This window comes from Triturus cristatus, chromosome 3_2, assembly GCF_964204655.1.
Source record: "Triturus cristatus chromosome 3_2, aTriCri1.1, whole genome shotgun sequence".
Lineage (NCBI taxonomy): Eukaryota > Metazoa > Chordata > Amphibia > Caudata > Salamandridae > Triturus > Triturus cristatus.
The window spans coordinates 943479476-943507096 of record NC_140584.1 but is presented as its reverse complement, the minus strand read 5'-3'; the positions used below and the strand labels follow the sequence as shown (position 1 = coordinate 943507096).

The 27621-nt window shown below is 43.8% G+C and overlaps 1 protein-coding gene across 2 annotated transcripts in view; it reads right to left on the bottom strand.

Moving 5' to 3' along the window:
• USP32 (ubiquitin specific peptidase 32) overlaps positions 1–26987 on the bottom strand; it is a 1392279-nt gene extending 1365292 nt beyond the window's left edge. The window contains exon 1 of one of the 2 annotated variants that reach the window (XM_085649438.1): positions 26743–26987. In XM_085649438.1, the coding sequence (XP_085505564.1) occupies positions 26743–26800 (58 nt within the window). In that variant the 5' untranslated portion in view covers positions 26801–26987. The remainder of the gene's footprint in view (positions 1–26742) is intronic. The other variant, XM_085649439.1, reaches the window with a different exon arrangement.
• Between the last annotated feature and the right edge of the window lie 634 nt (positions 26988–27621).

The window sequence follows — 27621 nt, the reverse complement described above, 5'->3', positions numbered from 1 at the left end:
CGCAAGGGAACGATATGAAAGTGATCCTCCTGGAAATGAGACAGGGCTTCGCCAGTGTAGCTGACAAAGTGGACACCCAGAGCACACGCATGGACGCGATAGCCCACAAGATTGACGAGCACGAGACCCGCATAAAGGACACTGAAATGCGCATCTCAGTGGCCGAAGACACCACGGCACGCATTCAAAGCACAGTGACACAGATGGACAAACTGCTTAAGATCATAGCTGCCAAGAACGAGGAAATTGAAGAGAGGTGCAGGAGGAATAACATTCGCGTACTGGCAATACCAGAAAGTGCCAACACGGGCAGGATGGAGGACTACATCGAGAGGTTGCTGCTGGCGGTGGTTGGCCGGAATCTCTCTCCCCTCACGTCGAACAGGCCCACCGATCCCTCGGCCACATCCCGGCAGTGCGCCAAGACCCATCATGGTGCGCCTGTTGAACTATAGGGATAGGGATGCGGCCCTAAAGGTGGTGAGAGACAAGAAACAGCTGCATTCTGAAGTGGTGCCCTTCACCATATACCCTGATTTTACCCCACACGTACAAGAAGAAAGGCGCAAATTCCTCACAGTAAAACAAAAACTAAGGCAGGCCCAAATCGATTATGCTCTTCTCTACCCTGCGTGCCTCCGAGTCACCTACCAGGGCAAACAAATGTTTTACACAAAACCTCAACAGGTCGAAGATTTCCTAAAGCAGCTTAAGAGACAGAGAGCCGCTACTGCTACACCAGACGATTCGCCATGATCACGCTCGCCGAACATAGATTGATGGACACCAGGATACGAGGCTGCTGGTAGCTGCTACAGATATTGCACTGCTGCAGCACGGTGGATACCTGCATCACATGGCTCTTTATCCCTGGAACACATGCTGGTAGGGGCGAAACCTACCTACTGCTGGGACACGAAATTCAGAAACAGCTGGACACCCTCGACGTCTGTTTAGGGATTTGCTCGACAGCATAGACACCCTGAACGACAAAAGGTACCCATGGGCAACCTAGCAGGACTTCCCCCTAAGGGAGATCCCCCTTGTTGGTTCACTCTGGTTATTGGCTAGAGACGTTCACAGTAATGTTTTGTTTGATGGGTAATGGGGCGGTGGGAGGGTTGAATGCAACTGGCATGATTGGGATGCTTCAGTGGGAGGGGGAGGGTGGTTTTGGGACTAGCGAATGCTTTGACGAATGTATCCTACAGCATCACTTTTGGCACAATTACTCACTGATTGCTCAATTGTTATTATGTACAGCTTTGCAATACGGCAGGTATCACATTACCAGAAGGTACGGGGGACATGGTAGATAGGACCCAACTGAAGGTAATGTCCTGGAACGTCAGGGGACTGGGGGACCCGCGAAAGCGCAGACAAATATTAGCCTACCTGGATCGTCAGCAGATACATATAGCTCTGCTTCAAGAGACCCACATTAACCCGCAATCCCCAACCACGTTTGCTAGCAAGTGGGCTGGCAGTAGAATATTCTCCTCTTACTCCTCCTATGCTCGCGGCACGGCTATCATAATTAAAAAACAGACGCCGTTTGCATTTGCAGGTGAGATAACGGACCCACAAGGGAGGTATGCCATAGCATGGGGGCATCTAGGCAGCGATTTGATCACGTTAGCAACATGTTATGGTCCTAATGTCGACACTCCAAAAATTTTACACCACTGTCTGGGGGAAAATTGTGAATGTAGAATCCACCCACATAATCTGGGGCGGTGATTTCAACGTAGACCTTAACCCGGCTCTGGATAGATCGAACACCACATCACTACAACAACTCTTAGGCGATATTACAGGGTATATTGGATGAGGGAGATCTGATAGATAGTTGGCGCTACCTACACCTGCAGGTCAAGGAAGGTACACACTTCACAACATATGCTGGGTCATGGGTTCGCATAGACTACAGTTTGCTGTCCAAGGGCTTGGGGTCGGTTCTTCGTAGCGTTGCACACCCCGCTAGAACATTTTCTTTGCCCAGTGAAACTTACGCTCCTACCTCCGGGATATGACACACCCAGACCTAGTTGGAGGTTACAACCTGCTGCCCTGCTAGACGCAGTCTTTCAGAGTGTCTGAGTGAACTCGTGGAAGAGATCCAGGATTTCTGCATAAGTAACAAGGGATCAGTGGACAGCGTGGAGACAATATGGGAGGCCTTTAAGGTCACTATTAGAGGGTTCTGTATCTCCAAAAGCTTTGGCGTACTAAGGGATATCAAAGGAACACTTAGGAAACTGGAAACGGACCTGAAGGCTTTAGAGACACGGATGGGGGGGGGGGGGAGACAGGACAGGTGCAGAATGTGTTTCGGGAGAAACTGACAGAATACGAGGATATTGCGGCACGGGAGGCAAGATAAGGAGGACGATACTGGGTGGCCCATAGATACAGTGAAGGGGAACGTCCGGGAAAGGCACTGGCTGAAGTCACTAGATGTCCTCGCTTCTCCACTCACATATTAGAGATCGAGGGACCTGGGAGGGAACAATGCAGCGGGACACTGCTGACATACTTGACACAATCACCTCACATTATAGAGAACTATATATCACGCAGCGCGGTGGGTCCATGGAGCTAGATGGCTTCCTTGAGGATGTGGCACTCAGGTGGTCGGGCGATACACAGCAGGAATTTCTTTGCCTCCCCTTTGAGATAGACGAACTCCGAGAGGCCATAATGCAGCTAAAAAATGGGAAGGCGCCGGGTCTCTACGGCATCCCCGCTGAACTTTATAAATGCTATAATTGACATTATGGCGCCTGTCCTTAAGGAGGTATTCGAGGAATCATTAGAAATTGGCATACTTCCCCCATCGATGAGGGAGGCCCTGGTCACATCTCTTCTGAAGCCCGGTAAAGCGCCTGGGTCCTGCGACTCCTACAGACCGCTGTCGCTCATAAATTGCGTCCCGAAAATATTAGCTAAGGTGCTGGCTAACCGACTAACTCTCCTGATAGATATGCTTATTTTACCTGATCAGTCGGGGTTCGTCCCTGGACGAGCCACCACTCAATCTTCGTACCTGGTTATCCCTGCTGCAGAACGTAGCACCTGAATTTCCGTAAGCTGCAGGTTTTTTTAGATGCCACGAAGGCACTTGATTCTGTGGAATGGGACTATCTTTTCGGGGTACTTAAGCGAATGGAATTCCCCCCTTGTTCATTTCCTGGATCAGATTACTATACCAACAACCCACCGCCAGGGTACTGATAGACAGACACCTCTCTTCCGCGTTTTCCATCACAAGAGGCACCCGGCAGGTGGCCAGGGATAGGGACAGTATCATGCGGCTCAACTATGGCACAGCTATCACACAACTTTCTGATAAGATTACTCACTGGATTGCTTTGCCTCTTTCCCTTGCGGGCCGTGCCTCTCTGATAAAAATGTTGGTTCTCCCGCGGTTCTTATACCTCTTCATGAATATACCATATCACCCTGGCTCCTACTTTTTAAAAACTCTTCGCACCGAATTACTTAGACTATTGTGGGGTGGCAAGCAACCGAGGCTCAAGTGGTCCATGCTCACGAAGCCCTATGCTCAGGGCGGTTTTGATGTCTCAGACTTTGAAGTTTATTTCCTATGTGCTTACTATTGGATAAACCCCCCCCCGCTACTTGCCGCAGGTGGCAACGGAGGATTGGCTTGCGGATCTCATACCTCTGGATGGTGTTATTCATTCTCCCACTCGCTCTCACACAGAGCCACCCGCCACGGTTACAGGTTCGGTCGATGCCTGGCACTGACTTACAGAACTTCTTGATTCCCCCTTACTATATTCGTCGCGGCTTCCGCAGTCTTATCATCCCTGCATGCCACTGTTACAGGAAAAAGGCTTTCACAAATTATGCAAACGGATTAAGGTAGCTAAATGGGGTGACCTTTTTCACAATGGTATATTCCGCTCTTCCGACCAGCTATTTCAGGGGATTCAACCCTCATCGCTAGATGTTTTCCAATATATTCGGCTCAGGCAGGGTATCTGATCCGTCATTCCAGACTTCCCGCAGGAGCCCGCAAACTTTCTCCCACTACACCAAATGCTGGGGTCCACGGATGGAAAGCACCTAGTATCTAGGCTTTATAAAAGCATATGCGCACAACAAAAAGGGGTCATCAGTCCAGCCCGCACACACTGGAATATAGAGCTAGGGAGGGAGGTGACTGATGAACAATGGGAGTACTGTTGTCTCCAAACTTCACAATTCTCTGCCAGCTGTAGATTGCGAGTAATACATTCTAAATTCCTGCATCGCCTGTATTACACACCTGCCAAAAAGTAAAGGCATAAACTGTCTGATAATGATCACTGTGAGAGGTGTAGACTACCGGGGGCTGGCTTTATACATTTAGCATGGGAATGCCCAGGGGTGCAGGAGTTTTGGGGGCAAGTCTTTGAGGCACTTGAGAAAATGACGAATACCAGATTGGGGAGAGACCCTTTGCTGGCCCTGTTGGGGTATACCGCACAAATACCTAGGCCATATCGCAAATTTCTTGCTGTGTCGCTCTTGTTGGCCAAGCGTAGGGTGGCCTGCAGGTGGGGGCGAGCCCCGAAATTCAAAGATTGGCTGGAAGACCTGCTATACTGTCAGGAGCAATTGACTGTTTATGCTGAGCTACTCCCAAGGGCATCCAGGCCTAAGGATATGTGTGGCCCACTGCAAAGCTATTTTCTCCAGCGAGACTCAGATGGGTCAGATCCTCTTCCATCGAGAACTGATCATTGACTATTGACTGCATCATGCTGTTCCTTACATCTCGTCTCTCCCTTTTCCATGCTGACACTATGTGCAGTACCTTCTATCATTGTTACCTTCTGCTCAGCTGCTGCATGGGGTGTTGGGAAGCAAGACGGGACTGAAATATGAGTGACGTGATGTTGACTACTTGCCGAAATGTGCCTTTTGATGATCCAGATGTGTCTTTGTTGTACTCTCCTGGAACCACGTAACCCTGTGATACATGTATACTATTTGGGATTTATTCACCTGTTTCCGATGGTATTGCAAAGCGATGAGTGAGTATACTATGGCAGATGACTGCATGTCACAATTTTTGCTTTTTTTTTTAAACATTTTTTTTTCCCTCTTGGCCACATGAAGCTGTAATGGTTTGTTATACATGATGTAAATCAATAAATGAATGTTTAAAAAAATAAATTTAAAAAAAAAAAGAGTAGAATAACCCTTCGTTAGATACAAGTGTGGGTTGGACATTTTGGGCTTTAGGTTATAAGGTTTAGGTTATAATTGGGGTGCTTTGTGGGAGGGGTTTAGGCTGTTGTTCTAGGCGCTTGGTGGCTGCAGTTCTGTCTGTTGGGAGATCGTCGCTGACATCGGTTTGCTGTTCTGTTTCCTGCCTGCTAATTCCCGATTAAGTATTTGCCTCTTTAAATCTTCTTGAGGGGCCTTGCTGCTCTCATGGCCAGAGAGTAGATTTCCTATTCCTATTTGGGTTAGATTAGGATGAAATCTGAATTTGCATAAATCATTTGTAAATGTATTTTCTTTCCTGATACTTGTCTCGTCGCCTATCCACTCCATTATGCATTGTCATTGATAAGAATTTGTCATTTTCTCTTCTAATGTGGTTTGCCTTGTGATAGTCTATGATTGTACTATTACCACATTTGGATACATTTATAAATATAGGAGTGGCATTTATTAAACCGTGTATATTAGTTTTATAGGCATTTTTAAGTTCTAAATATTAGTTTGCCAAACCTTGTCAACTATAGAAAGATTGCATCGCCATAATTAGGTAATCAAAGAATGAAGATACAAATTGGTTTTTGGCGAGTTTGGTATAATTTGGAATTACGCTAACCCAGCGTGAAGGGACTTGGTGGGTAGTTAAATTGTGCCTTGTCTGCAGAAATGTGTTAGTCCCAGATTGCTGGATCACACTCCTCCTCATTTCCAAGAAGAGCAGCACCTGTAACTTAATGAATGAGGAGGATGTGAATGTCTCGTCCTCCACACAGTAGTGATAAATTCTTCTGGCGCTTGCACCAGAAGATTTTCGCTGTAAAAGAAAATGCAGGTTTCAGAATTATTCGGATTCTGCATTTGTTTTTGTCACTGTGAGGTGAAGAGGTACCGATGTGTCCCCTTTCCATCAATACCGCTCGCTACTGGATCTTGCTTAGTGATCAGCTGCAGGAATGGGATCCTCAAATAGGGATCTATCCACTACACATCAAGGAAAGCAAGTATGGGGGGGGGGGGGAGGAAAGGACCCTTACTGGGGCATGGGCCAGTGTTCTCCCAGTCTAAAATCTTAAAAAGCTTTACACCCAATCTGCTCTAGTATTTTGGGGGAAGGAGACATGAGGATTGCTGACAGCCCACTAGACTAGCACCAGGGAGAGGTTTATTTATTTGTATTTGTTATTAAGGAGTAGGTACAGGATGCCCTGACATTGGGCTGTGCCCCCACTCCAAACAACCCCTTCAGTTTTTCTGCCTTGGGGGTGGGGAGGGGATTAGGGAGTTTACCACTAATTGCAGCCCCTCTTGCTTAGTGGGGAGATGAAAGAAGATGACTGCTAGAGATAATTAAAAAAATTATTTTAAAAAAAAGACATTTTAAATTAAGATACTGGGCCAAGCCCCCACCCAATATTGACCCCACTAGTTCAATTCCCTCTGCCCCCGCGAGTTACCCTACAACCTCTGGGCAGAAAGTAAGGGTAACGATCAAAGAAAGCAGTACAATCAACCTTCTCGTTACGCCCAACCACCATACCAGAATGAGCCTAAATATATTTCTACTGTTTTTATACGGGGACACTGGGTGGAAGGAATTTCGTGTAACCTCAAAGATTCCAGAAATTTAACAAACAGAATTGTGTGATTTTAGCAAATGTTTGAGGTTCTCTGGGCATGAGATCCACACAGGTCATACCACCCTGGACTCTCATGGGTGTCTAGTTTTCATAAAATGTCTGGGTTTGGTAAGTTTTCCTGGGTAGTGGCCAAGCTCAGGTGCAAATTCCACAACTAATGACATCGCAAAAATAAGTCATTTTTAATGGCGAAAATGTGATGTCTCCGCATTCAGTTTTAGGGAAACCAACAAACAAACTACATAAAGGGCCCCTTGTTGAATTTCTTCTACTTTTCACAAATGTATAACGTTCCAGATTCACCCAAGGGTGTTTCCCACCTGTTTCCATCACAATTTGCAAGTCGGCTGAATTGACAAAAAAAGGACTATCAATTATTAAAAGGCAATAACTGGTAATCGCTATTTTATTTTTACAATTCGTTTTTTCTGAAAGCTGCGAAAATTGTGATTTTGGCACAACAAACATGTTTTTGATGCCATGTTTAGGGAAAAATATATGCTTTCTTGTACAGAACTGTTTTTGTTCACTTAAAAAATGCTGTGTTTTGCCCATTTTCTTGGTTGCCTCCAGGGAAATCCACACACCTCGGCGACCTTTAGAATTCACAAATTGAGCTAAAAAAAAAAAAAAAAAAAAAAAAAAAAAAAAAGCACATTTGGCCTGGATACTCTGTGCGAAAAAATTAATTATGATGGCTTAAGCATAAACTGACCAAGCATCATTCATACAAGGGCTCCACACCAATTGTTTCAGAGATCACCTTCATTCAGCCAGTGGTTGGCTACAGCCAAGCACATCGTATCTTAATTGGCTTGTTTGCTATTCAGATGTATTAAGTGAATTGTCCCAGAACACTTTCAAGAAAAAATAAACATAGGGCATTTTGCTAATTGTACTCTTCGAGTAAGAAATTTCAGTCCATGCCAGTGAAAAGAGGACAACAGATTTGTTGTACTAAATCAAAGTTGTTGGAATTACCTGCTTCCATATACCAAGGATAATACTCTTCAGGAAAGATTTGAAAACGTTTAGAAATAGATTATTTATCTTTAGTGACCCTGTCACCTAGAGGGAATTTCGTTTACAGTGAATACCACAGAAATAAAGAAGAATTTTTCTTTACATTCAATGAGGCTTTTGCTGTCCTCCCTGAAAACCACGCCACCCAATGGCATAGTTCTATATAGAAGGTACGATGTAGATGTAATGTTATAGAAAAAATACGAAATAGTCGAGAAATCTGCATTACTGGATAAAACTGAGAGAAATCTACAGTATTTTAATATTAAAACGTGATGCATCATATGCCATGCTTCTCTGACGGCGAGCTTTTTACGTTCCAAATCGTGGTAAAGACTAACTGGAGATGTAAAGTGAAGCCTTCAGGAATGAAAATATAAACTACAGCTAGACTGGTTTCAGTAAAATGCACTTTCTTTCTTTATTCCATGTCCTTCCCTCGGGACTTAGATTAATTTCACAACTTAATAATCGTGTGTAAGTGACCATTCTTCCCCTAAACCAAAATGAATTCAACAAAATACACTAACCTAACAAGATACTACACACATGAATCTGCAAGGACCTTATGGGACTAGTTCCTGCATCATTTTTAGTTCAGTTTGTGGATCGTTTGCAAGTGTCTGAATCCCACCTGCGCAGGTCCTTGATGAAAAATCCAAATGTTCATCTCCCCTCCAATCAACACAGAATTCTAAAAGCCATGTATTTTCCAAAAGTGAGAGAGGTTTGTACAGGGATGAGAACTTTTCAATGCAGAGAAAGTGCATACAGTCACAGAGCAAGGTGTTGACCTTTCTAAACAAATAAAAGACTTGGGTACAGAAGGATGAAAAATAAAATTCTACACTTTATATTGCCGCTCAGAGTTGGTTCGCACACATTCATAATGCAATGAATGAAAAATGCCTATATTGCCTTAAACCCTCACAAGAGGATAGACTCTAGCGGCTGGTGAATCTTTCAGTAGCTACCTTGCACCGAACGGATTATCCTTGCACTGGAGTGGCGACGTGGCGCACTAAAAAAACTCAGGCTAAGTAATGTTTTAGTGACATAATTTACCACATCAAGCATAGGCTCCCCAAACAGATTAAATGAAAATGCAATAGAAGAGACGCTGATTCACAGTTGTGGGCGCTGGCAGATCCTACCAGTAGTACTACATTTTACGGATGCCTTATCGGTCAGCTTTCAAGTTAAGAGAGTGGATTGGTCTACTTTGGGTAGTCTAGCAAAATTCACTCCCTAGATATGTCTGAAATGATCTAAAGCACCGTCATATTTAAATTCCAGTCTTTCTGGGGCAGCCACATTTGGTAAATAGAAATCTCTCCATGAAGTATCCATTATTAACGATCCAACATCAATTAATCATACGATTATTCTCAAATAAAGCACATAAAATATATACAACACTTTGTAATTTAAACAGCCACGCACAACTGAATTAATCTAAAAAAAAAAATAGAATAAAAAAATAAAATACACCCATAAAAAGTTAAAATACATTGCACATTAAAAGTGAAAACTATGAGCCCAAATTAACTTAATAAGTATGCAGTTATTTCATAGCTGCATCACATTACTTTTTTTTATTCAATAACCTACCGCAGCCATGTATGAACTCCCTTCAATGCAGTCCGGAATCACAGAGAAGCTTCCAAGCTATGCAGCATATGCTCTAATTTGCAGAGTTGCAAAGTTACTGCATGTGCAAAGTAACGTGTGGAACATCTTCAAAAATAGTTGCCTGAACCCTTTCTGCTGCTGAAGAAAGTCGTATACTAGGATCATGAGACAGCCCCTGAGGCCAAATGTTGGTACATTTATTTCAAAAAGCTACTAATTAGCTAGAACACAACACTCGTATGGTCCCCTAAATGCACAGCAGAATAAGACAGTCGATTTGGATGAATACAGCATTTTTTTTTTTGCAGGACTATTTGAAAGCGTTACTCAAGTCATCACTGTTCTGAGTGAAAAATTGGGGGCCAAGTGCCTCTGATCCAAACACACGAAGAAAAAAAGAAACTTAGAGTGTTGCAATGTATAATGCAGTGGCAGAGGGTGCAGAGTAGAGTGCAGTAGTGGAGAGTAGAGTGGCATAAAGTGCTGTGACGTACAGTGGTGCAGAGTATAGTGTCAGAGTATAGTGTCAGAGTGCAGTAGCAGAGTGGAGTGCTGGAAAGTGCAGTAGCGTAGAGTGTACTGGCAAAGAATGCAGCAGTGTGGGGTAGAGTGCAGTCTTGCAGAGTAGGGTGGTGTAGAATGCAGTGGCGTAGAGTGCAGTAGCATAGAATAGAGTTCAGTGATGTAGAGTGCACTGGCATAGAGTGTTGCAGAGTGCAGTTGCGTAGAGTGCAGAAGCATAGAATTCAGCATCATACAATGCTGCATCAAAGAATGCAGTGGCGTACATTAGGGTGGCGCATAGCAGAGTTCAGTTGCATTGAGTAAAGTGATACAGAGTAGAGTGGTGTATAGTGCAGAGTGACGCAGAGTACCATGGCGCAGAGAGGATTACTGCAGAGTGCAGTGGCACAGAGAAAAGTGATGCAGAGTAGGGTGGTGTATAGTGTACTGGCGTAGAGTACAGTTGCGTAGAGAGGATTACTACAGAGTGTAGTGGCATAAACTAAAGTGATGCAAAGTGGTGTAGAGTGCACTGGCATAGAGTGCAGTAGTGCAGAATAGAGTGGCTTAGAGCTCAGTAGCAGTGAGTACAGTGTTGCAGAGTAGAGTGTCAAGAGTGCAGTGGTGTAGACTACAGTGGTATAGAGTAGAGTGCAGTGGCGTAGAGTGCAATAATGCACAGTTTAGTAGAATGGCTCAAAGTGGAGTTGTACAGAGTGGAGTGGCGTAGAGTGCATTGTCAGAGTGATGCAGAGTAATGTAGAGAAGCACAGAGTGGTGCATAGTGCAGTGGCACAGAGTCCCGTGGGAGCAGAGTGGAGCGGTGCAGAGGGGAGTGGAGCTGTGCAGAGTATAGTGGAGTGGAGTAGAATGGAGTATGCATGGTGTGGTAGCACTCTGCCATTACAGACAAAACATTTGCAATTGAAATTGAAATTGCACAAACATACAGTTTTACTGATAAAATTATACAGCGCACAAACAATGTGTGAAAATGGCATGATTTGATGTATTGATTTGTTTTGATCATAATAGTCTTTGTTTCCAACACACTTCGGAATTAATAAAAAATGTGCTTCATTTGTGCTTTTATAATTCTGAAATACTTGCATAGTTCATTTAAATGTGGTTGCCAGAAAAAGAAACAAGCATTTGCAATGCAATAGGTCTCACAGTTACGCAAGTTTAAGCTATTAGCATTGTAAATGACAATGCCTTTTATTTATCATTTTTAAAAACGAAAAAAAAAAAGGCATTGATATTTGCAACGTCAATAGCTCAAACTTGCGTAACTGCGAGACCTATTGCATTTCAAATGCTTGTTGTGGTATTGATAGCTGTTCTATCTCCGCACTCTGTCCCTCGTCTTTCACGAGCCAAAACCCCGTCTTTGCGAGTGCCATGAATTATTTCGTGAACGAGCGCTCCACTATGTGGGCAAGATTTCCGAACGATCTAACGCCAGATTTTACTGCCTATGATTTTTGGGCGAGCAAGTCATACCCAGATTACCGAAAAGCAATGCGATGCCTTAGTAATGGGAGATTGTGCGCTACACATTTGCTAATTAACAGTAAGAAAACAGCAGTTGTCTTCCAAAGGATTTCTTAGTGGCGCGGGACGAGCAGAGCTTCGTGTATAAGGCTTTAACGGGTCCGCAAATAGCATTTCTCCAGTGTCGGGAGAGCCATGCACTATCCCTCCTGGATTGGCTTAGCCTTGGACAAAGACCCCAAATGCACTGTGTAAATAGTGTCGTACTTAAATTGATGTATTGCCGCAAGGCAGTCCCTTGTGGAGTCTGGCTTGCTCTTGAGCTGGATCAGCCCCCGCCCTGAAGAGTGAATATAATAATTTCCTTTTTGCCCTTTTCTCCCGCCCCTAACCCCCAATTGCCCTTGAACCTCGGTCGCCGTGTCGAAGAGAAAACGCCACCTTCTGAGATGGGAACCAGAGCTGACTAATGGGCAACCTTGAGGTACCCTTGATCACCTTGACGTGATGGCGAAGGGAGCCCAGATAAGACTGTAGTAGACATGCTTCAGTGCTTGTCAACAGTCTTGTGCACCCTCCTTTCTCACAGAATAATAGTTGAAACTAAAGCCTGTTGCGGGCTGCGAGGGAGCGGGAAGATGAGGGGGTGAGGGGAAGAGGGGGGGGAGGGGCAGTGGTGTTGGGCTCTGTTGAGCGCTGCCTGCTCTCTCCTCCTGCAGAGTGGTGTCTCAGAGCTGCTGTGTGGAGCCCGTTTTGCCCGTCTGGTGAATGCCAATGACATAGGACTGCTGAGCCACTCAGCTCCTGGGTCCGATCGCAGACATACCCTTGTCTGCCGCTCCCAATCCCTTATCTTCGCCAGTACAGCTCCCAGAGTCCGAGGCAGCCTGGACAAATGGTGAGTCTGCTTCCGAACTGCGCGCGATGTCCTTACCCAAGACCCTGGCGTGCGGCTGTGAGGGGGGGTGGGGGGGGGGAGGGGCAGGAATGGAGGCAAAGTGTGTGAAAGCCATTGTACTCAGCACTGTGTGGAGACATGCCATGCCCTACGCCCAGAGCGGTGCGAGGTGGTGAGCAGGGCATGAAGGAGGCAACCTGTCTGTCTATCCCTGATCGAGCGGATAGGAAAGAGAACAGTGGGACACCTGGACACCAGAGGTGGGGCCTCTGGAGGGACCTGCCACGAGGAGACAGGGAGGGGGAGCGTGAGCCTGAGTGACACGCCGCATGACAGGCTCGGAGGCAGGAGCGCTGGTGGTTGCGGGCCGATGACGAGTACACGGGCACTGGTTAAAACAGGCTCCGATTTCTTGTCTTTATGGGGTGATGAGAAACACATGGCCCCATAAAGATAAGAAATTGCTTTGCGACAGAAGCAAAGCAGGCAAGCCAGTCCGGGTGGGCCGGCACAAAAAGCCTAAGGGAGGCAAACCAAACACCTCATTTCAAATGGCAGACAACCGTTTAACATAAACGGTGACGCCTGCCAATGGAAATAAGGGGCGGGGCTTAAAGCCCTTTTCTCAAAATCCTCTCCTACAAAATCTTTTGCGGAGGCGGAGCTGCGCTTTGCGCTGCAATGCACGCGAGACCTAAAAACTCTGTCCTACTCCCAATATCTATCAAGATTGTCACTGAGGGAGCTTAGTGTTCACTTTTCTTTGTCTGACTTCAAAGTCAGAGAAAGAAAGGTAAACACAAATCTCCCTAGAAGACAGGGCCTGACATTTGACCTCTGTTTTTGAATACACAGCAAACGTGACAAGATAAGAACAAGATTTACAGGCATGTTTACAGAAAGGACCACTCATGGAAGAATACAAGGAGAGGTGGTGTGAAAAGGCTTTGCTCCTTGGCAGGATTGAACTCACACTGACAGCCGAAAACAAACAAGCCGAGCAAAAATAGAAAGAGATTAAGTTACAAACCACAAAGCCAATGGTAAGCAATGGACGAATGCATACCCAGGGAAGCTTTCTGAATGCCCCAAGAAGTCATTAGCAAACCAGCCAGCTGTGTTGTCTGATAGGCTTTGACCTAAAAAAGCAGAAAATGAGCGCCAGACAGAAGCTGGCATATGAACGTTCAGCGGGAACGAGTCCAGGTGCAGGCAGAAGTAAAACTAAACTCAGAGCCGTGGGGCCCCAATTTTGTAATTGTCCACTTACAGCCTTAAGATTACGTTTTCTCTTCACCATGGCTCCAGCGGCCCGCCATGGGTTTCCAAGTTTGTACCTTGTACCTCTGGAATTTTTCCTAGTTTTTCAGAGCCTCCCTACAGCACCTAAAATGTGTGTGGCTGACTGCAGCAGAATTGTCAGATATTACCTTAATTGAAAAGATTGTATAGTGCCATTAACCAACCTTTCGGATCAGTTCTTGGCAGTTCCCTCTGAACTGCCAGCTAGCTGAGTGGATTAGTGCTTGAATAACAGATTCATGGCATTTGCAGATTCGAAATCGGATGGGACACACATTCCCTTTCATCTCCGATGTGGGTAGAATTATAACAATTATGTTGACAAATTGACACCTGTACTAGCGCCTACAGGCAATTTGGTTTGTGGAATATGCTACATCAAATCAAATTATTTTAAACACACAGAAAAACAAAAACAGTAACAGAATATAGAAAATGCAGTCTGTTGTTGCTAACGGAATGGAATGTGGACTATGAACTAATTTCACAGATCTATCTGAGAATACAGCTTGAAAGTTGGAATAGAGAAGGGGCCAGCTTTTGACTTTTATCCTACCGAGGTCAAAGGCATTAGGCTAATAGATGCATTAGAGAGGAATCTGAAAACATGGATACTCAAGAGTTCATCACTCAATTAAAAAAAAACTTTTCATATTATTAGAAGGGGAAGTGTCCGTTTGTATTCACAACTGCTGTTCCACATAGTGCTGTGTGGAACAGTACCCGTCTGGCCCATGGTATATCTGGACCCCTTCCCCAGGCTTGTCAAGCATATCTTCTAGCAAGGATGTGTTATGGGAAAGCCCACACTTGAGGGCTTGATGCCGAATTGGAATTATTTGGCAGCTCGGAGATGTATGGATCTTAAAATGATTAAGGGCTGAGGAGACCTTATATTGATTATGCGCTGTGACCTGCAGGTCATACAAATATCTTTACAGCAGGCATACAGCCTACGTAAGATACAGAGAGTAAATGATTGGGTTCTTTTCTCGAGCATCAGACGTTATGCCATTTGAGGTAGTGAATGCTAATTTCATGGGCAGAATGAATGAATTTCTGTTGACCTTTACAGTTGTTATCCAGAAGATCTCTAAGCAGCTGCGAGAAATCTATGCGCCAACATTGCTAGTGATTGCTGGGTTTACCCAGGACTGGGATGTAAAGGCTGATGTTTACACTTTAGAATCGTTTCCAATTCTAGCTTACTTAATTGCCCAACCTGTTCAGTTTTGGGTCAATCTGTATCCCAGTGCCTCAGCTAGTTCTTTTATCAGCTATGAAAGGGGGGAAAGATTATTTAGAAAGGAGTGTAATGTTGCATTACTATCAGTGCTTTATTTATAAATTGCACGTTTTAATAACTACGATTATTTTAACAATAATCCCTCACCACCCACCAATATCGTTTTCACGCCCTCCCTTTCCTTTGTCGCACACCCAAGAGCATTCACTATCCAGCCACACCCTATTTACAACTAACCATACTCCATCCATTCACAATCCATAGATTCAACCAATAACCCACAAAGCCTACACCAACCCACTTCTATATCCATCTTTGCCTTTCCTTCCACCGATCCAACTAGCCTTACACAATCCAAATCCATCCAAGCGCCCACCCCTTTGGTCACATCTGTGCCTGATGTGACCATAATGCTCAACATGTAACCCCAAGAACTGAAAAAAATATGACAAATGTGGCCTGCAGAAGTGGATACAATGCTGCAAAACATAACATAACACTCTAAATGAGGACTCTAGTACAAGGCAGCACTCCAGATTAGGCTGTCGAAGTAGACAATATCCCAGAGGTGCAGTTCATGGTTACACAATACTGCAGAGGAGGCCTCCAGAAAAAGACAGACGACTAGATGAGACCTTCAGAATGGGCCACAACATCCCAGGTGGAGCCTCCTAAAGGTAACATTTCAGATGACGCCTAACCTGGGATCTGTATAATCAGCACCGAGACCGCCCTCATCGCAGCCACTGACGACATCCGAGCCCTGCTTGACAACGGAGAAACAGCGGCACTCATCCTCCTGGACATCTCTGCAGCATTCGACACTGTCTGCCACCGCACCCTAGTCCAACGCCTCAGCAACACCGGCATCCAAGGGAAGGCACTGGAATGGATCATCTCATACCTCGCCGGCAGATCACAGAGAGTCCGCCTCCCCCCGTTTTGCTCCGAGGCCACCGAAGTCATCTGCGGCGTCCCGCAAGGATCGTCACTCAGCCCCACCCTCTTCATCGTCTACATGAGACCCCTCGCTGCCATCGCACTCCAACACAATCTCAACATCATCTCCTACGCCGACGACACCCAGCTGATCCTCTCCCTCACCAGAGACCCCGACACCGCCAGGGCCAGCCTACACGAAGGGATGAAAGACGTCGCCGAGTGGATGAACATCAGCGGCCTGAAACTGAACACAGACAAGACGGAAGTCCTCATCCTGGGACCATCACCCTCCGCATGGGACGACTCCTGGTGGCCCCCAGCCCTGGGCACCGCTCCCAAGCCAACCGACCACGCACGCAACCTGGGCTTCATCATGGACTCCTCCCTCTCGATGACCAGACAAGTCAACGCCGTCTCCTCATCATGCTTTCACACCCTTCGCATGCTCCGCAAGATCTTCAGATGGATCCCGACCGAAACCAGGAAGACGGTCACCCAGGCCCTCGTCACCAGCCGACTGGACTACGGAAACACCCTATACGCCGGAACCACAGCCAAGCTTCAGAAAAAACTCCAACGCATCCAGAACGCCTCCGCCCGACTCATCCTGGACATCCCCCGACGCAGCCACATCTCCAGCCACCTGAGAGACCTGCACTGGCTCCCCGTCAACAAGAGGATCACGTTCAGGCTCCTCACCCACGCACACAAGTCTCTCCACGACCTGGGCCCCAAGTACCTCAACGACCGCCTGACCTGCTACACGCCCACCCGCCAGCTACGCTCCACGAGCCTCGCCCTCGCCGCCGTACCTCGCATCCAGAGAGCCACCACCGCCGGAGGCAGATCCTTCTCCTACCTGGCAGCCAAGACATGGAACTCCCTGCCCATCCACCTTCGGCTGACCCAGGACCACCGCGGCTTCAGGAAACAGCTCAAGACCTGGCTGTCCGAGCAGTAGCAGACCCCCCTCCCCCCAGCGCCTTGAGACCCTTCCGGGTGAGTAGTGCGCTATACAAATCGCATGATTGATGGATTGATATAATAGCAAGGTAATTTCCCTTTTCAGCTTGCTTTACCTCCTCCTCTGCAACCCAGCTGCCCGCTTGTTTTCACTGTGGTATTCTAGTACTACTTAATCTCACTGAGGCTATTTAATAAAACAACTCCAATATCTACAAGGTAAGGGAATTCTGCACTGCCACCAACCATGTGTTACTTGTTCTGTGCCTGACTGAAGCGAGACAAAAAGCTTACAATATGCAGAAGCCTGAACGATTAGCATTGTAGATCACAGAATATGCGCAAATCAATAGCACCAAAGGGAGGGTTAATATATCATCCATCTTAACAATGAAGCGTACTCTGTACCGCGAAAGTATAATTCGTCGGAAAAAGTGCAAGAACATTCTACTTGATCCACAAGCAAGTTTTTTAGAACCAAAATGCAATCCAATAATTCTCCTTCCCTTTAGAAGCTGAGCAAATGAGTAATTGCACTTTCAACCAAAAGCAGTCAGTGTGAGACTGAAGCTATATTTTGAATTTGCCGACAAATGTTAATTTCAATTTTCAAGCTAAAGACAGGTGTAAGAGATGAATAATTAGAAAGGCAGTGTGAAAATGTTTCCACACATTACTAAAGGTGTATAATTTACCCAGCATTTACTAACAAAGCTGTGCACATTCAGAATGTTATAAAAAGATTTTAATACTACTCAACTAACCAGTACTCATTTTACATACTTTAAAGTTATAAAATAATCCAAATGAATACGAACTTTGATTTTCAACTCAAATATATACAGTAAATGCATTCAGTCCCACCATGCTCTCTTGCTAGTTATATCCCATTTGCATTACTCTGTGGTAGGAAGTCTCCATACCACGAAAACATAGAAACGGGCAGTATTTATCACTTGAAGAACTACCTCACTGGTAGATAATTGTCTGCAGTGCTGCATTGTTTTTGTTTAACCTTTAGACGGCGCCACTGAAGTGAAGTTATGCGATATGGAGCTCAGTGCCCTCCAGACAGCTAGAGAGAGGGCATTCCCCGTTCCTATACATCAGTACAATACATTTGGCGTTTACTCGCTTATTTTAAGGTGTTATGCTCCTCATTGGAGTCCCTTTTTTATCTTTCCCTGGTCTTCACTTGCTCTTTAGCGGTTGTTTTGTTGATGCCCTGTTAGACCCCTTATACTCTTCGCACAGTCATGATAATTAAAATTATACACACCTGCAGTAATAAAAAAAAACTGAAGACTATGAGACTCGTTTGTCGCGATGACTGTGATATTGTAAATGATCAGAAAAGTGGGTTATGCCTAAAAACCCTTGTGCCAACAAGGTTTCAATTAAACACCCTTAACATTTCTCAAGTAGAAATGCAGTGTCAGTAATAAACCTGGGACACTATGAAGAAACGTCTATGAAGAAAACACTATCAGGAAAAACTATTAAAACGAATTTTAGTGTTAGGACACTATGGCAACCCTGAAATATTGTTGAAATAATGTAGTTTTTTGTAATCAGTAAAAAGCAACGGTACATAAAAAAAAGGTGTGGGTGTTACAAAGAATAAAGGTCAATGTTGGGGCGACACTAAGGAATACGGATAGGCAGGGTTAGTATGAGGAAGGGAGTTTGAAATGCGGCCAATTCGCTAAGAAAACAATTCTATAACTTGTGTTCCATTACACCAGCTAATGTTTACTTCGGACAGAATTCTCCATCACATTAACAGTAGTAACCTTTTTCTCTAGATTTGTCATATCAGAAAACTTTTCTTCATTCAAGTGACCAGCCAATAGTGTTGGAATGTGTGCGGCACGGGCATAGTCAGTGGATTAATGCCTTTAACAGAGTGCGCAAGACGGCAAACACTTGGGGATGAAGTAAAAAAATAACTTTTTTAATGGATCCCTATATCAGCCTTTCCTGCAGTGCTAACACAGTTGCAGCACTAAGAAAGAGGGAAGTAGAGAGGCACTAAAGTGCAGAGGAGCAAAAAAGTGATCCCAATGGTAAATGTATGCCAATGTTTACTCTGCAGACCAAGGGGGTGTATGAGAAATGGATTAGATTGAAGGTGTGACACTTCTTTCTAAATAAGCCTACTTCCGAGTGTTGTGTGCAAAGCAGGCAGAAGAGGATAACAAGGGAGATGCAAAAGCACTCTCCCCACTGGGGAATTAAATAATGATTTGTTTGGTTCGGCTTTGGACCTAAACGTCCCTAAAGCAGGAAGACGATGTAGGACAGTCTATGGAGAAGTTATAACTGAGGATTTAGTGCAAAAGATCTAGCTTAATTTGCATACAGTAGAAAAAAGTAATAAAAGCAAATGCACAACTAATCAAAATACCAACTCATTCACCCTCTCTCCGCAGACTTTAACTCAGGGTGAATGCGCTCATGGAAGCTGGACTTTTATTGCAGAGTCATCACTTCTAGCTGTGATGACTAAAAACTAAAGCTTGGGAGCAAAAGCTTAAATTGCCTAGATACTACTGTCGATTACTACAGAGTTTAAACAACAAATGAGATCATTTGGATGTAACGAACTGTGTGAATTTTGTGCAAGAAAATTGCCATGGAGGCATTTTAGGCACTAAATAGGAACTAACAGTGTTACTTTTATGCTTTATCAGCTGCATGAAATATTTCCACCTGTGGTCTAAAGTCAACTCTCTTATCAGCAAAATGCCCTTGCATATGTTCCACAATAATTTGAACTTTAGACTCCATTACAACAATACAGCATGGCGTCTATGAGCTGATACATTCTGAAGGCATTCTGCAAGGCCAGAGCCCTCCTTGCAATAACTGCAGTAACTCATGATCATCAAATGATAGTGCCAGACTCAAGGACCTTATAAACAAGAAACGCAAATACAAATGTATAGAATGAATAACAACAGAAACAGTATCAGCTGAAATACATAACAATGTGGAAAAACATTATGATCACCTGGTAAACACATGGCGACTGAAAACGCAATGTTAGGGGTTTTCAAGTCAATTTACTGCAGTAACTATTTAGGTGTTCACAACACAGAAAGGGACCTATTTAAAAAGGGTTTCTTCAGACATAAGTATATAAAAGCCAGTATTACAGCAAAGAGAGCCCAGTACTTTCTTCATAGATGACGGGGCCAGTAACTAAAGACACTAATGTAGAATAAAATCATAAAAAGACCATCATTCAATATAGTAAGTGGCACATACTTAAGTCCCTGTAATGTTTAGGATTTACCAGAGCAAAGATGAGCTTAAGAAGGAGGGAATAGTAATGTAAGGCTACAATAGTACCCTTCCTGGTGCAGTGGTGCTACTCCCAATCAGCCAAGAGAACACTACTGAAATCATTTGAAACAGCTGTGAACCTAACACTCCAGTATGACTTAAGAGCTCTTAAGCTTCATGACACATTCACATTTCACAGCGGTTACCTACCAACCAACTGCATGATACTCTACTGAGCATCAGACTGGGTCTAAGCTACCAAAAGGAAATGTTCCCAACAGAGCAGGACAGGAGACAGAAACTGATGGGGCAGTGGATGACGCCACCATTGCTCTTAGATATCCAAAGCGAAGCCTGCACTGAGACAAAGTTCGACCCTAAAAAAGATTTGATACAAAGTTTTTTGCAAAACTTTTAACATCTAAGTCTACTGTTTTAAAATGTATTAAAATTTACTTTGTTTATTTATTAATCAGACAAAGTTGTAGTTAGGATTTTATCTAGGTTTTTGAAAGGTAATATAAATATTTGTCTCCCAGTATAACCACATTTCACTAAAAATCTGTAAACAACTGAACTATGGTTATTAACAAGGAGAGCATTAGCAACAGCTGCCTTACCCCTCTCTACTCGCTTTAAGGGACTGAAATACGACGAGCTGAACTTTCATGTAGTCTAAGACAAACCCCAAACAGTAGTGGAGGAAGAGACTAAATCCTACTTTGACATGGAAACCTTACATTTGGAAAATAAATTAAATAGGATAGAACAGCATGTTTGAGTCAAGGTACACAAATGTGTTACCAATAGAACTCCTAAACAGTAAGATTTAAGTTGTAAAGGGCGACTCTTCAAGAATAGATGCACACAGAGCAAGCAAGCTTCGTCCTTCATAATATGATGTCTGTTTTTACTTGATTTGCGATGTTTACACACATAACAAGAGACTGCTTATAGGTGTCTTGATTTCAGACTTCAAGAAGGATGGGTGTGGCAAAATTCTGTGACAGAATTCAGAAAGGTCAGTGGTAGACTTGGGTGAAAAATGACGATATAACAGTAAAACAGATGGAAAAAAAGTATCTATGGTATCACCACGCATTGAGGAAATAGGTAGACTACTGTGGTAAGGATCTATGAAAGTCAAACACACAGAGTGATGGCCCAAAACCCTGAGTCAACATATAGGAGCATCCAAAAAACGTGACTACCTGCAAAATACCAGTGGAAAACTACAGCAAAAGAAGATAAGCTAAATGGAACAAATTAGGCACAAAAACACAACCAGGATAAAATGTCCAAACAAATGTCATGAATAAGCACATACTGAATATATGTAAGTGAAGGCCTACATAAACGTGACACTTATAAATTAATTTGCCAATCATAATTTCTTGACGAGTACGTGTACTCTCAGACCTTGATTAAGAGTCTGGCAGTCCAGGGACCGCCAGACTCACAGGGTTGCAGCGGTGGCGGTCGGAATTTCAACTACGGCAGTCGGACCACCATTGCCCCGCCGTAACTGCTAGGGAACTGCCACTCCCTGGCAGTGTTGCGGTGGTCAGAAGGCAATATGCTTGACGGGACTACTGCAGTCCAGCCAAGCATATTACAATTTTCATCTCCGCCACGCTTTTCATGGTGGTTTCACCGCCATGAAACCATGGTGGAAACAAAAGGTGCCCCACAGGGGCAGGATGCCTCACGTCCTGTGGATGCACACAGGAGGGCACAACATTGTGCCCCCCTGTGTGCATGTACACCAGTTCCTGCACGGCATGGACTTTACAATGTTCTCATTGTGGTGTCCATTTTTAGGGCACTGCTGTGGGAATGTAAAAAAAAAAAGGCAACCAGACAGGAGAAAACTAATCTGGTGAGAGGTCTAACCACGGCTTTGGCAGGGCAGACTCCGCACCACACAGCCAAAGTTGTAATCAGGCCCCAAGTGACTTTGACCTTCCCAGGACTACATATTTAGAGCATGTCAGAAGTCAGGATTAGAATTCAAATCTCCTTTTTCCACAGTTAAGACCAACACCTCACTTCTTAATGAAGTAATATACTGAAATATCAAATCTGGAACATTAGTGAATCTGTGATATATACTAATAATGCAAATCGCCTGGTGCTCGTGCTCTAAAGCATAACAGGTCTTGTATTAAAATTAATTAATAATCAGCGACTGCTTTCTTAGATGCAATGCCTTTTAAGCTGCTACACATGGAACGCCTTCTAAGCTGCTACACGTGGAACAAGGCGACTGTTACTGTAGTGGCATGTGCAACTATTGTATACTGCAGAGTAGGCTAGGACCATCCACCCGCTACAAATGGGTAGGTGGATCCAGGGTAAAGTAACACGAGTATAGATTTAGAGCCAGGCATAAACACGAGACACCAATCGCTGCTCAGCATAAACACAAATAGAGGACTCCACTCTTGCACCACAGATGCAATCTAATCCAAAATATTTACTCATAAAACTTGGAAACAAGCAAATTACCATAGATGTAAAACAATGATACAGCATGCTCAGAAAAATTATGGTGTGACTTTTGGACTCTAGCGCACAGTCTACAGTCCTAGAAGGATTGTGTCACTGGCATTGATAGAGGAAATGTTAAAATTGCAGGGACTTGGAGGCAAGAACATATACAGTGTTAGTCACAGTACTGGATATATACTGCATTCTTTAGATATTCATGACGTCAAATATATATTACCAAAGAGAAACGGCTGCAAAGAGACACCCAGAGATGTTGCATACGTTTTTTTTTATTTTCTCTCTACCTGTAGAAAGGGGACCTACTTTTGGCTACTTTTTATCCTTCTATGTATACGAGTTAATGCTCCGTACTCTGTATTTCTAAGTTAGGTATACTTTCACTTTCATGGAGCTTTAATGTTGGGAATTCGCATGTCTAAGTGATCTGAATAAGGGAAGTAGGGTACAGGGAGACAAAGTGATTTGGCTAGTATCAGAATTCATTCAAAGTGGAAAGATGGGAAAAACTTGCTCAAACGTAGTCTAGCATTCATACTACATAACCAAGTTGCATCATCTGTAGGTCACACTTCTCGAAAGGGTTTTTTAGGAAATGTGAAACTTTGTAATTTATTAATTTGGGAGTAGATATTTATAAGAACACTACATCAAACTAACTATTCTATTATTGTGTTCTTAGTAAAATAAAATACTAACGACAAAATAGATTAGGGTAAAAACTCTCACGTTTGTTTTCTTTTGGTAGTAGCTAGCCTTGGAGCCTAGAGACCTGAATTCTAATCCTGGCTTTTACAACTTAGCCAAACAAATTGAGTGATTCCAGATAAATGACTATCATTTTGTGTTTCAAATTGAGCACGTGTAATATGTATATAGTTTTACTGTGACTCAAACTGCAAATATGTGCAAAGTATAGATGTAAGAAAAAGAAAAACACTGAACGCTGTGTAGTACTGTTTACTTTAAAGTTCCCCTTCCTCATCACATTCTAGTTTCTGTATATCTATAGTTTTTTACATCCAGCAGCTCACGTTTCAGATGCCCGTGCCATAAGAAGTTCTGTGTCACACTGCAAAAGTGCCTAAAACATTTCTGAAAATTAAAACTGAACAAACTTATTCCAACGCACAAACAGGTAGAGACAAATACTTAAACTGTTAAGGAGAATATAAAACAGTTCACACACGACATGCTTTATTTAATCAAAAAACCAAGCATCCACCCACGTTAGCCAAATTCCCAATAGAGATCCTTAGCAGAGATTTTTTTTTTTGCATGCAATATCAATGGCGCAACATAGAAGCTTTAAGAAATGGGATTTTCTTTAGCAGTAGGAGCCTAATGTTTTGAGAATGTAGTCTGAACATCTATTGCAGTTCCATCGAACTATACAGTGTAATTCTTCTGGGCAACGCTTTAGGAAAAGCAACATTACAAAAATGTAAATCACTCATTAATTAAACATTCCTAATGAACAAAAAAAAAAATCAGTACTCTCTAATTAATTAAACATTCCTTATGAACATTTGACTGTTAACTGTTAAACGAGATCTGTGCACAACCATCAAAGTCCGTATCGACTGCAATCCCATCTTAATCCACAAAGAAGATCCAACACAATTTGAACTGTCCACTTTGAAAAATCTATATTTACAGATTATCCACCATGGTAATCATAAAAAGCAATTTGAAAAAGAGAATGGATGGGGTCTGTAGAAATTAATGTACTTCTATTGAAAAGGCCTAGTTTTTCAACAAGGCAGGATTACTAAGAGTCTCTGGGCATAAAACGGTGATTTGTTTCCCCTATTGTTTTTCAAACCAGGGAAACGTCAAAGTCAAACTAAAGCTGTTATCAAACACCTGACCAATGTATCACACGATGTCAGCAAAGGAGATTCATCACACCTACACTGATCTGAATATATTACTGATGTTTACTTGCTTACTAATCAGAGACAGGCAGCAGCCCGATGAAGCAGGTTAATGAATATTCAGTAGCAGGCTGAGCTGGCAGTGTCAACTGTCAGCATCCATATATGACTGCCAATTATTCCAAAGCTAGCTTTATAGACACAGCAGCTGAGAAACTCTAGGCCTATTGTCACAAACCGAGGCTAGTCAAGGGCTTCAAGAAGACTAGGTTTACATTACGCTGCTTAATGGCTTTGCTCTACAGAGAATTTAACAGAACCACCAATACAATACTGTTTTACTGATATGACACATTAGAGCGGACAGATTTGTAGAAACGGGTGCACAATGTGGTGATAGAGCTGCCTACCACAGGGTCTCATATCCAACGCTGCGTAGATCTGGATTTAAAGGTTATCCGTGGCAAAATATCAGGCATTGCTTTAATTAAACCCTGCAACGGCCCTATCCTTACAAACATTTAGATCTATTACAGACCGAACCTTCATGATTAATACATTTCACGCCAAAATATACAAACTTGGTTTCATTTAACCCAATCACTGGAGGAAGTAATGTTGTATTGGAAGTTGCATTTCAAGCAAACGGCCGCTCTCGGCCTCTCGCTTCTGTTTTCACAACAACATTAACAGAAACAATTAGCACACTAAAAGCAGACAGGATTATAAATGCATATATAAAAGCACTCTGCCGCTCAGCACACAATTGAATAGAGGTGAGAGAATATCTAGAGCTTACTCGTTTTTGAGAAACATCATAACTGAACAACAAAGCGGCACAAAATAAACTTCCGTTATTGGTTCTTTAGCAGAAATTATGATATTTAATGATATGCTGTGCCAAGTGTCCTAATTTTTCAAGCAACTTAGATTTGTATTAATGATAAAATATAGACATTCTAGGACTACATCTGAAGATCTTTCGGTCAATAAACAACCTTGACTATCAAAACTGGAGGGGTGTTTAGAGACTAAGTTTAGGAGACAATGCAAAATCCGAGCACTAAAATGACAGACTATCACATAACTAGCATTGTTTTCCAAGGCTTTGATTTCTGTACTTACACACGTACTTCAAAAATACTACCGCATCATACTCAGTGCTTAACTACAAAAGGGCTGTGACGCCAAGCAACCGACATAGGACAAAGTGCACACTACGCAGGTGTCCCTTCTATTCTCTACTTACGCCAGCCACGTAAAAACTCGACCACCTAGTCTCGGCTCCATATTATGTGGACATTTCGTAATAAGCACCAGTTAACAAGCATGGGCTCTGCCTCACTACCCCACCAGGGATATTTATGCCACAGCCATTTCAACAGTAATGTCCTCCCTCCCGCTACTGCCCCTTCACTGTCCCATTTCAGTGGCTGACACACTTATGGCTGCACACCCTAACAAAATTATTATCCCCTGTTTCACCGCCTGCTCCGTGGCTATGCACCCCTAGCCTTCTTCCAGCCCTCGGTCGTGCCTTTATCCCAGACAATGCTGCTCCTCCAGACAGTACCGCTGGCAAAGATTGTACACTTCCCTTACAAAGCAATGTCCCATTTATCAGCAGTTCTGTCAACCTATCAAGACAGCGAGCGCTTAAAACTGTTCTTCTTTCTGCTGACAACATCGTCTTCATCCACTGCCATTTCTTATCATACAGTGTCACTCGCTTGTCAGGTAGAACCTCACTCCAAATAGAAGTGATGACCCACTGAATTGATAGTGGCTCCGCAATCCCCCGAGTCGGTGCCTGCTCTCACTCTCTCTGCAACGTTTCTCCACTGGCATGCTATAGTTTCTGCAGGGTTGGATCCACCCCATTTCACATTTAGGAGTGGGTCTTCCCCCGACAGTGATCCACTAGACGCACTGTCCTGGCAATGACCCCCTGCCTTTTAGACAATAATCCACTGACAGTGATCCACAACCAGACATCTTCTGCAGACAGAGCATCCCCACTGTACCCGCCAATTGACAATTACTTCGTCATGACCATGACTTACTTCCCTGCAGGAGGTGCACCCCGACCGACAGGCAATGATCCCAACTGACAGAGACAGCATTTCCCAACTGACAGTTGCCCCGATCAGACAGAGTCCATCACATCTTAGGACAACGCCCCCGGCTTACCTCTCCTGACGGCCTCCTCGTAGGTGAGGAACCCTATGCGCGACTCCTTGGCGCCCATGGCCCCCTCACTCCATGACAGCGGGGGCCGCTCTCCCTATCCCTGAGCCGCCGCTCCCTGTCACCTCCCCCTGCCTGGGACGCTGCTCGCTCCGCTTCCTTCTCACCCTGCCGACGCCTCCATACTGGGTCACGTGACAGAAGCAGTTTTTTTTCCTCTTCCCCTCGGTCACCTGACAAGGCTGCGAGGAATTCGAGCAATGCTACCCAGACACAAATCTTTTGACGTAAAAAATGGACTACATGGTAAAAAGTGGAAACTAAGGTAGGACAAGACGAGGCCCAACTCATTCCAAATAGATATCTAAAGCAAAATTATCGAACAGCACACTTCTCTTAATATGTTCGAAAATGCTGATGAAAATAAAAAGATACGTTTGTCAACTAGTGTAATAAGACGTATTATTTAAATCATTGTTTACTCTAGTACTTGAATCGCAAAGTAAGCATTTCAAAATGGCCGCACAGCAGCTTCAAAGCTATGGCCTTTTTTCATCAGACATTAGTACCATGTTGTAATGTAGTGAACCCCTTTATCATTAATGGGGTGAGGTGGGGGGGGGGGGGGGGGGGGGGGAATAAAAAGTTTGAATTCGTTTGAAAGACATTCTGACATCTTTATCTTTTCTATTCACGAATTATTCATAATGATAGTGTGCACATTATTGTTATTTAATTGAAAATAGCATATTTTTTATTGTAATACTAGGCGATGCGTAGTTCTCAAATATTCACCTTGAAACAAACACGGCCATATCAGAATGGGAGCATCTTTATTTTCGTGAAAGAGAAAAAAATAAACAATTATGCCTTTCTACAGTA